The 10,071-nt window shown below is 63.1% G+C and overlaps 1 protein-coding gene across 1 annotated transcript; it reads left to right on the plus strand.

The window, feature by feature from the left end:
* Positions 1-8,701: 8,701 nt before the first annotated feature.
* PHLDA2 (pleckstrin homology like domain family A member 2) lies at positions 8,702-9,519 on the plus strand. Its single transcript, XM_040255222.1, has 3 exons — positions 8,702-9,169; positions 9,281-9,359; positions 9,451-9,519. The coding sequence occupies exons 1-3, from the start codon at positions 8,748-8,750 to the stop codon at positions 9,517-9,519; spliced, it is 570 nt and encodes a 189-aa protein (XP_040111156.1). The 5' UTR covers positions 8,702-8,747.
* Positions 9,520-10,071: the final 552 nt, after the last annotated feature.

Here is a 10,071-nt window from a genome sequence, read left to right on the forward strand (position 1 = left end):
TCACTCACCCCCAGGAGACAGGAAGGGTCGAGTCCCCTCCCTTGACGAACTCCTGGCCACACAGGACCAAGGCACCGCCCTGCCCGTGGGGAACATATGGGGTGTGTTGGGAGGAACAGAACCTATGTGGTGAACACACTTATGTGTGAGTGCACACCAGAGCATGGAAACGGGTGTGAGTGCAACTGGTACATGGGAAAGCCTGTGTGTGAGTGCAACAGGTGCATGGGAACGTGTGTGAATGCACACCAGTGCATGGGAGTACCTGTGCGTGAGTGCACACTGCTGCATGGGAACAACTGTGTGTGCACAACAGTGGACGGGAGCACCTGTGCGTGAGTACACACTGGTCCATCGAAAGTCTGGTGAGTGCACACTGGTGCGTGGGAGCGCCCGTGCGTGAGTGCACACCAGTGCGTGGGTGTCCAGTCATCCCATGTGGAGGCCCCCAGCTCAACAGGAGGCTGGACGGAGGCGCTGCAGATGGGAGAAGCACTGGGATGGCCCCTTTCTGCGTCCCCTCTGGGGAACTGTGTGGCAGACGAAGTGGGTTCACCTCCGGACAGTCGGGGTGGAGGGCGGCATGTTGGGGTTACTCAATGCGGCACTGGGTTTTGTTTCCCTTGTGGGGTAGGAAGGGTGGGTGAGGGTGCCCGGCGCTGGGGCCTCAGGCTGCCGCTTGGCTGTTCTGGGTACACTTGGCAAGACTGCCGCGCGGAGCCCTGCAAATGTGCCCTCCCCACCGAGCACTGGGGCTCTGACTCCACGGCTACGGCCCCTCAACGGGCCCCCGGGTTCGATCAGGCCTTGCCATTGCAGCTGGAAGGTCACAGAGCATCCAGCAGCATTGCCCAGAGCCATCAGCCTGGAGGCAGCAGGGCGGTGGCACTCGTGGTGGCACTCGGCTCTGCCTGGGCCCAGCGCTGCCTGTACAGACAGGCCTCCGCCTCTGCCCCCTGACTGCCGCGGGCCAGGTAGAGCTTTGATGGCCTGGGCGCCCGCCCGGCCTTCACGACACTCCTCAGGGGTCCCCTCCCTCCTGTGGTCTCTGCCGTGAGGCTCCCCACGCCCTCCTTGCTCTGTCGCAGGCCCCAGGGCCTGGTTTCCTGCCTCCCTCAGGGCCCGCGTCTCATCTGTCACTGCGTCCTCAAAACCCAGGGGTGGACTCCAGGTCCAGTGGCCACTCTGACCCCCTCCTCTGCCAGCCTCGGCACCCCAGCTTCTGGGAGACGCGCGGCCCAGCGCCCAGGCCTTGGGGTAGGAGCCCCCAGCTGAAGGCGGCCGCAGTGGCCGTGCACCCCGCATGGGGTGACCCTTGACAGCAGGAGCCCAACGACACGGGGGTCTCAGAAGTGTCACCTGAGTGGGTGGGGCCTGGGACGTGTGTGCACACGTCGCATGGGGAGGTGTGGTTGTACACATCACTGTAGCTGAGTTTTCAAACAAGCCCCACAGATGAGGCTGGTTCCACTTAAAACTCTGGTTTGCTTTTACGGGTTAGGGGTTTTGGCCCCAGGGCCTGGTGGCCGGCCTGCTTTGTCGGTTCATGGCCTCCACTCGGGGCCAGGGCCCCCACAGAGCTCCCTTATCCCAGGGCCCAGCTGTCCCCCCAGGCCCCCGGATTCCCCCTTCAGTCTAGGCCGTGACAGGGCCAAGCTGACTCAACGCAGTGGTTCCTGCTCCCTGAACTCTTCCCAACCAGCGGGGTGGGGTTGGGTGGGCTCGCCCCGGAGCTGGGCAACTAGGCTGGACAGAGGGGGGTGTGGAGCCCAGGGTAGGATCTCTGGCCTACCGTCCACTCAGTCTCTCCTCCCTACTCCCCTTTACTGCCTCCAAGAGTCCAGTGGGCCAGGCAATGCTGGCTGGGCTGCAGAGGCCCGGTGGGACAGGGACCACCTCCAGCTGCGCCGCCAGCCAGGCCCCTGGTGGACGCAGGCGCTGTGCCGGGGGCTGGGCCCTGCAGGAGGGCGCAGTCCCGAGCATGGGTGGCCCTTGGCTAACAGCCACCGCGCCTGACTCGGGCCCCTGCCTCCAAGCCCTCGTGAGCAGCTTCCTTCCTGTGGGAGCAGACATTCCCCCTGGCCCCAGGCTCAGAGGGCAGGGCCACGTGGGCAGCAGGAGCCCATGACCCCAGACCCAGGCACCCCCCCACTCCTCCCCCCCGGAGTCGCTGGCAGGCAGTCCCCGACAGCGGGAGCTCCGGGACCCTCCTGGCCCGGGCAGGCCTCTGAACTCGCCCTGATGCTCTGGACACCTCGGCCTCCCCCTCACAGCCCTGGAGCCTGTCTGTGGATTCCCACTAGGCGCTGGCCCTGCAGAACCCCATGAGTCCCACCTCCTCAGGCCACTGGAAAGGTGCAGCCCGGCTACACTCCGAGGCCAAGGCACCGTGGTGTGCCTGGGTGCAGCCTCCGCCCGCTCCAAGGTGTCACTGCCGGCCCAGTCACCAGCCCATCTGGGCACGCCGACAGCTCGGAGAGGCGGCCAGACGTGGCTTTCTGTGACAAGCCGATAACCCTGGCCCAGCTGGGACCCACGCTCGTGGAGCCTGTGGCGCTCGCTGAGGCCACAGACAGCCCCTGTGGGCTCCTTCCCCGGGGGCTCCCCAGGGCCCCTCTTGCAGTCTAGCATGCCTACCCAGCTACGGCCTGCCCAGGTCTCGGTTCTGCATCTGGGCCTGAGAGGACCCATCATTTCCTGCCCTGGGGATTCAGGGAGGGGAAGCTGGGGTGCGAGGCCAGAACCGCCTCCTTCCCAGACCCTGAGTACAGGGCTGGCTGCCCACACCACCTCCCCAGAGCCTGCGGGCTCAGAGCCCAGGGCCTCCATGGGGCTCGGGCATCCTGGGGACAGAGGCTCCTGGGGGCGGCGCTGGGCCTCCGCGAGGCTGGGGCGTCCTCCTGGGGACAGAGGCTCCTGGGGGTGGTGCTGGGCCCCTGCGAGACGGGTGTCCTCCCGCCTCAGGACATTCCAGGGCGGGGCAGGGCAGATGGCTGCAGAAAAGGGTAGGGTGGGCAGGAGGCAGGGGAGTGGGTGCCAGGACCCTGGTCCTCAAAGTGGGAGGTACAAGGGGACACCTGAGAGCATGAGGTGCCTGGGCTGGTCTGAGGGGGCCCAGGGACCCAGGGCCAGGGCCATGGGTGGGGGCCGAGATGGGGCTGGCGGCTGGCAGGGGCCTCGTGTAGAGACCTGCCCGAGACCAGTGCCCAGCGAGAGGCCGATGCGCCAAAGAAAGCAGAGCCTCCACCCAGAGCAAGGGCTGAGGGGACCCCCTGGCCAGGTCCCTCCCCAGGGCTGGTCCACTATCAGCCGCCTCCTGGGGCGGCCCAGGCCCCTCGGAACGTCCCGAGCCTGCTCTCCTCGCCTCTGGCTCCCCGCCTGGCCAGGAAGTGTTTACTGCCAGACCACGAGGGGCTCCGTCTCCTTGTCCACGCCTGGGGAGAGCCAGGTGATGTGGAGAACCCCTGCTCACCTTGAGGACCCAGCTCAGAGTCACCGGTGGTCTCGGCACCGGTGGTCTCCACCTGTGGTCAGCTGATGACCCCATCACTCTGTCTCACACGGGCTCTCATCTGCCAGCCACCTGGCTGCAGGCCCGGGGGAGGGTGAGAGTGGGTGGGCGGGGTTGGGGGCAGGCTCACCATCAGGCCCCCTGCGGGCCATGTCTGTCCTGGGGAGGCTGTCACAAACGACCACAAAGTGTGGAGGCCAGAAGTCCTGGATCAAGGTGTTGGTGGGACCACGTCCCCTGCCAAGGTGCTACAGGAGGGTCCTCCCGCCTCCTCAGTACTTGAACTGAGAACTCCCAGATGTACAAGTTGGGTTTCAAAGAGGCAGAGGAACCAGACGTCAAATTGCCAACATCCACTGGATCATCGAAAAAGCAAGAGAGTTCCAGGAAAACATCTACTTCTGTTTTATTGACTACTCCAAAGCCTTTGACTGTGTGGATCCAAACAAACTGGAAAATTCTTAACGATGGGAATACAGACCACCATATCTGTCTCCTGAGAAATCTGTATGTGGGTCAAGAAGCAACACTTAGAACTGGACATGGTACAACGGACTGGTTCAGAATTGGGAAAGGAGTGTGACAAGGCTGTATGCTGTCACACTGCTTATTTAACTTATATGCAGAGTAAAGTGTTAGTTGCTTACTCACGTCCAACTCTTTGCAACCCCATGGACTGTAGCCCGTCTGGTTCCTCTGTCGGTGTAATTCTCCAGGCAAGAATACCCGAGTGGGGAGCCGTTCCCTTCTCCAGGGGATCTTCCCAACCCAGGGACTGAACCCAGGTCTCCTGCATTGCAGGCAGATTCCTTACCATCTGAGCCACCACGGATGCCTTATATGCCTGGCACATCAAGCAAAATGCCAGGCTGGATGAGTCACAAGCTGGAATCAAGACTGTCTGCAGAAATATAAAAAACCTCAGATATGCAGGTGATACCACTCTAATGGCAAAACGTGAGGGGAACCTAAAAACCCCTTGATGAAGGCGAAAAGCTTTTTTTCCACAAAGCTGGCTTGAAACTCAACGTTCAAAAAACTAAGATCACGGCATCTGGTTCTGTCAGTTCACTTCAGTTGCTCAGTTGTGTCCAACTATTTGCAACCCCATGAACTACAGCACACCAGGCTTCCCTGTCCATCACCAACTTCTGGAGTTTATTCAAGCTCATGTCCTTCGAGTCGGTGATGCCATCCAACCATCTTATCCTCTGTTGTCCCCTTCTCCTCCTGCCTTCAATCTTTTTCAGCACTTTTCAGGGTCTTTTCCAGTAAGTCAGTTCTTCACAGCAGGTGGTTAAAGAATTGGAGCTTCAGCTTCAGCATCAGTCCTTCCAATATATATTCAGGACTGATTTCCTTTAAGAGTGACTGGTTTGATCTCCTTGCAGTCCAAGGAACTCTTAAGAGTTTTCTCCAACACCACAGTTCAAGAGCAGCTCAGCTTTTCTTTTATGGTCCAACTCTCATATCCATACATGACTATTAGAAAACCCATGTGTGACTAGCTGGATCTTTGTCGGCAAAGTAATATCTCTGCTTTTTAATATGCTGTCTAGGTTGGTCATAGGTTTTCTTCTCAGGAGCAAGCATGTTTTAATTTCACGGCTGCAGTCACCATCTGCAGTGATTTTGGAGCCCAAGAAAATAAAATCTCTCACTGTTTCCGCTGTTTCTCCATCTATTTAACTGCACTGGAGCAGTCAATGACACCCCAAGTTGTGTGCTTGGTGAGAGCCAGCTTGAGGTCATGCCCGGCAATCCCAGAGGGCTTCCTGGAGGAGGGGGACTTCCAGGCAGGGGAGCAGGGCCGTTCCTCAGGGCCGTTCCTGAGCACTGCCACCCGCAGGAAGAACATGGCAAGGAGCCCCAGGCTCGGGGCTGCCATGACGCACAGCTTCCTCACAGGCTGCCCTTTGCCAGGCTGGTTGTGCTGGAGCCTGGAGGCCTGGCCTCGTCACCGCAGGGAAATGACCTCATGAGGAGTTTTGAAGAGGCGCCCTTGCTCCTCCCCCGCCTGCCTGACACCCTCACCCAGCTGGGAAGGAAGGCAGGAGTCCCCAGCCGGATGTTTGGGGACCAGTCTCTGTCTGCCTGCTGGAAGGGGGTCCCCTCGGCTCCCTGTGAATCCCGGAAGCGGCCCTTGGATAAATATTAGTAAACTTGGCTCAGACCAGTGCTGCCTGACGCCGGTGTTGTGAGGCAGGGCCCCGCAAACACCCCCCAGCCAGCGCCCGCTCAGCCCCTGAGCAGAGCCAGTTCCTGCACCCAGGCTCGGTGCGCGGTAGGGTGCGTTTGAGGCCCACTGGCTGGCTGTGTGACCTCTGCTGAGTCACTCAACTCCTCTGAGACCCCTTCTCCATTCCTTGCAGAACCAAGAAAGCCTCCCCAGTGGCCCCCAGCTCGCGGGGTGACCCGGAGGAAGAAAGCAGGACCCACACTGGCCTCCCCAAAGTGCCAGGCCCCATCTCTCAGGCCAGGGCCCCTCCGCCCCCAGCACCAACTCAGCCCAGAACCCACTGGGGCCAGAGCTCCTTGTGGGTGAAGCCCGAGTCCACACCGCGCGCCTCTGTCTTGGGCAGGAAGCCAGCCTGGCGGGCCCTCCCTGCTATCAAACAGCTCGGGAGGTGTCCCCCTAGAAGACCCTCACAGGGGTCGCAAGGTGAGCCCTTTGCTTTGTCCTCACATTCCGAGGACCCTCCGACCGGCCTGCATGGGAGGTGGGAGCAGGGTCCCCTCCTTGCTCCAGGCCCATGCTGGCCTGGCTGAGTCAGGCAGGCAGACCTCCGGCTGGTGGGGGTGCAGCTGCCTGGTGGGGGTGGGGAGGGTGCCGGTGGACTCCCACCCGATGACCTGCCCTTCCAGCTCCTGCGGACCCTCCTTCAGGACACCGCCCCCAGGCCGCTGGTCACTGGCTGGCCCTGGGGGTACCTGGCCAGTGGGGACAGGGAAGAGCGCCAGGTGGGCCTGCTGATCACCGCCCGCCTGGCCTCACCTGGACTGCAAGTCCTCCACACCCTTCCTGCCTCTCTCAGCTCGTCCTCCCCAGGGCTTCCACTCCACATCTGAGAAAAGGGGCATGAAGAATGCCCCCCGGGACCTGGCTCAGCTGGCTCCTCAGGAAGCCCTCTCTGGCACCCTGGCCCCCCCAGGGAGACTGCCAAGCCGTCCTCTCGGCCCCACGACCCCCAGCGCCCTCCCCACGCCGAGTGCTCCCCAGGCAGGCAGGGTTCCTTCCTTCTCCTCCAGGCCGCAGCACCGGCCAGGCCTGCAGGTACCCAGGAAATGCTCAAGCGACGCTGAGTGTCTGTGGTGGGCCTCATCCTGACTGAGCTTCCACTGCTTGGCGCCTGGGTCAGAGTAATGGCCAGAGGGCCTCAGAGGGGTCCAGGCAGGGCGCCAGGCACCCAGCCAGCTCACAGTGGCCCCCTAGAGGCAGTGGTGGAGAGCTCGGCCCTGGTCTGCCTCCCTGCGTCCCCCAAAAGCCCAGGACACAGAACCTTGGGAAGGAGGGTCAGCAGTCTCACCATTATCAGCTCTGCTGGGATGCTCTCAGCGATGGGGAATTCACCCCTTACATCTCTGCCCTTGCTGCCTTGAGGGGAGCTGTGTCTCCCCGCTCCCCACCCACCCTGTGCTTGCTTCATCCTTGGCCTGCTCCCCTGCTCTGCGAGCCTGCCGATTCCTGCTCTCCCATGCTGCCCGCAACCTGACCAGCGGGCCCTGTGCTTGCTCTCTGCTCCCTTCCACAGGCCAGAGTTCTGGGCCCAACTCCACCTCTCAGCTGCCCCGCTTCCACACCCCTGTCCATCCACTCAGGCCTGGCCCGAGCCGCCCATCTGAGCCAGCCAGTGGCACCCCTTATTCCTCATGGTGACCCTGCAGGGCCCGGGCTGGGAGGAGGCAGGGCCAGGGCAGGTGGCGGAGGGCCGGCTGGCTCAGGGTGGGCCTGCACCCAGGAGGTCCCACCTGTGCCTTCATGCTCCGCCTTCGCTGCCTTGGTTCTTAATCCTTTTTGAACCAGAGTACCTGCGTTTCCACTTTGCACCAGGAGGTGGGGTGGCTGTCACACCCAACAGGACTCAGCTCACCTTGCTCCCTTCGCTTTGCAGTACCTGCCCAGGTCATACCCAGGTAGGCTGTTTTGAAAGTGGGGGCCCTGGAGCAGGTGGGGCCCTCACAGATGAGATCCCCTCTGTGGGCTGGACTCCCACACCTGGGAACCCGGCAGGAGCTAGCAATCACTTCCTGCTCCTGTTAAACCCTGTAAAAGACGATGGTGAAAAAGACTAGTCTGGCTGGCAGGCCATGACTCGGTGGCCCCCAGCCCAGCCCAGGCCGGCCCCCTCCCCGGGCAGGCACCACCCCCTGGGCTGCCAGGCCCTCCAGCAGGTCCCCGTGTGTCTGCCCTACACCCCCACAGTGGAGCGGCCTGGAGGGCCTGGGAGGAGGGCTGGCCCAGGACGGGAGCTGGAGCAGCCTCACCTGCCTCACGCCTACTGGACACTATGGGGAGCTGTTCTAGCACTTTCCGTGGGTTGCCAAATCGAACAAGTGGCTGTTGTCTCTTAACGGAGTGAAAACTGAAGCTCCCGACACCTGCTTTCCGCCGGCCCGAACCCAGGAGGAGAGAGCCGGCGGGCGGCAAGGTGGGAGATCGGGTCGGCTGGGGCAGAGGTCCTAGAGGGTCTCCCCAGGAGGGACCCCCGGACGTGGCGGAATGGGGCAACCGCTGCCTCTGCGCCACAAGCCCTGCGCTGGGTGTCAGGGGGCCTGGAAGGTGGGGGTCTGGGCCCCGCCATCACCCTCCCCGGGCCGGCCTGCGCCGCGGGCGCTTGCCCGGGTCTCCCGGGCAGTGAGTCACAGCGGGCAGGGCCGGCCACCGCGCATTCCTCCGTGGGGCCGGCGTCCGGGGCGGGGTGAGGACCGTGAGTCGCCCCACCGGGCCGGGGGTGGGGGTTGGAGCGCCGGGGAATCGAGGGAGCGGGGCGCAGGCTGCAGACACGTGGACTGGGAAGCCCGGGGCGAGGATGCTGTGTGCAGCCCCGGGGCGAGCGCGGCGGGCGCGGAGGGCGAGGACGGCGGGGGGCGGGGCCGGGGGCGTGCCGGGGGGGGGGGGGCGGAGCGCGCCAGGCGCGGCCACTATAAAGGCGGCTCCCACGCCGCCGGAGTGCATCGCTCACTCTGCCATCCGTCGCTCGTGCGTTGTCTCCCTCCAACTGTCAAGCTGGCGAACATGAGGAGCCCGGGAGAGGTGCTGAGAGAGGGCGAGCTGGAAAAGCGAAGCGACAGCCTGTTCCAGGTGTGGAAGAAGAAGCGCGGCGTGCTCACCACCGACCGCCTGAGGCTGTTCCCCACCGGCCCCGGCGCGCGCCCCAAGGAGCTGCGTTTCCACTCCATCCTCAAGGTGGACTGCGTGGAGCGCACCGGCAAGTACGTCTACTTCACCATCGTCACCACCGACCACAAGGAGATCGACTTCCGCTGCGCGGGCGAGAGCTACTGGAACGCGTCCATCACGCTGGCGCTCATCGACTTTCAGAACCGCCGCGCCCTGCAAGACTTCCGCAGCCGCCGCGAGCGCGCTGCGGCCGCCGCGGCCGCCGCGGCCGCCGCGGCCGCCGCGGAGCAGGAGCCCGAGGCCGGGGCGGGCGGCCAGTCCTAAGTCCCGCCGCGGTGAGTGCCGGCCGTCCGCTCGCCCGCGGCACGCGGTGGTGGGGGAGGACGATTTCGATCTCGGACGTCGGGTGGAGGTCCTGCCCCGTCTAGGTGTCAAGAGGGGACTGGGTGCCGCGCCATCGCGGCGCGCCTGGGGCGCGCGGCAGGAGATATCGCTTTCACCTTCGTTGTAGGGGCCTCGGGATACCAACAGGCTGGACCCTGGCTGGCTCAGCCCCCGGGCTCGGGCACAGCTCCCTGAATCCTTTCTCTCTCCACAGGACCATGCGGGCCTCACCTTCGGGAATCCAGAAGATGCCCGGGGAGACGGGAGCCCCGACAGCACCTAATTGCTGACCGGGGCAAGGATATAGCCCGGTGCTACTCTATCTACTTCACACACAATCATCTTTCCGTGCTGATTCACTGAGCCTCACAGAGCCCGCTGAGCGGGGAAGCTAAATTATTAGCTATCTATATGGCAACGCACTCCAGTATTCTTGCCTGGAGAATCCCATGGGCAGAGAAGTCTGGTGGGCGACAGTCCACGGGGTCGCAAACAGTCGGACACGACTGAGCGGCTTCACTCACTATGTATTTATTTCGATGGTACATGTATCCAACCCATCTGTCTTAATGTTTGTATTCCACCACCATTCCAATAAATCACTTGATTCATTCTCTTTTCTATCAGCAAGTGTGTGGTGCAGTGAGCTTTGTGTGGGAGGGGAGTCGGTGGTCCCTTCAGCGGGTGTTGTGGGGGGAGTGGCCACCCCAGGTGTCGGAAGGGCAAGGAAACACGCTTTGAGTGCTCACAGTCATCTCCCAGACCCTGGTCACCCTCTCCCAAGGTGGGGGAGTGCTCCCCGGGCGGCTCTGGCTCACTCCGGGTGTGAATGGGG

Source organism: Oryx dammah, unplaced genomic scaffold (assembly GCF_014754425.2).
Source record: "Oryx dammah isolate SB20612 unplaced genomic scaffold, SCBI_Odam_1.1 HiC_scaffold_15, whole genome shotgun sequence".
NCBI classification, from domain to species: Eukaryota; Metazoa; Chordata; class Mammalia; order Artiodactyla; family Bovidae; genus Oryx; species Oryx dammah.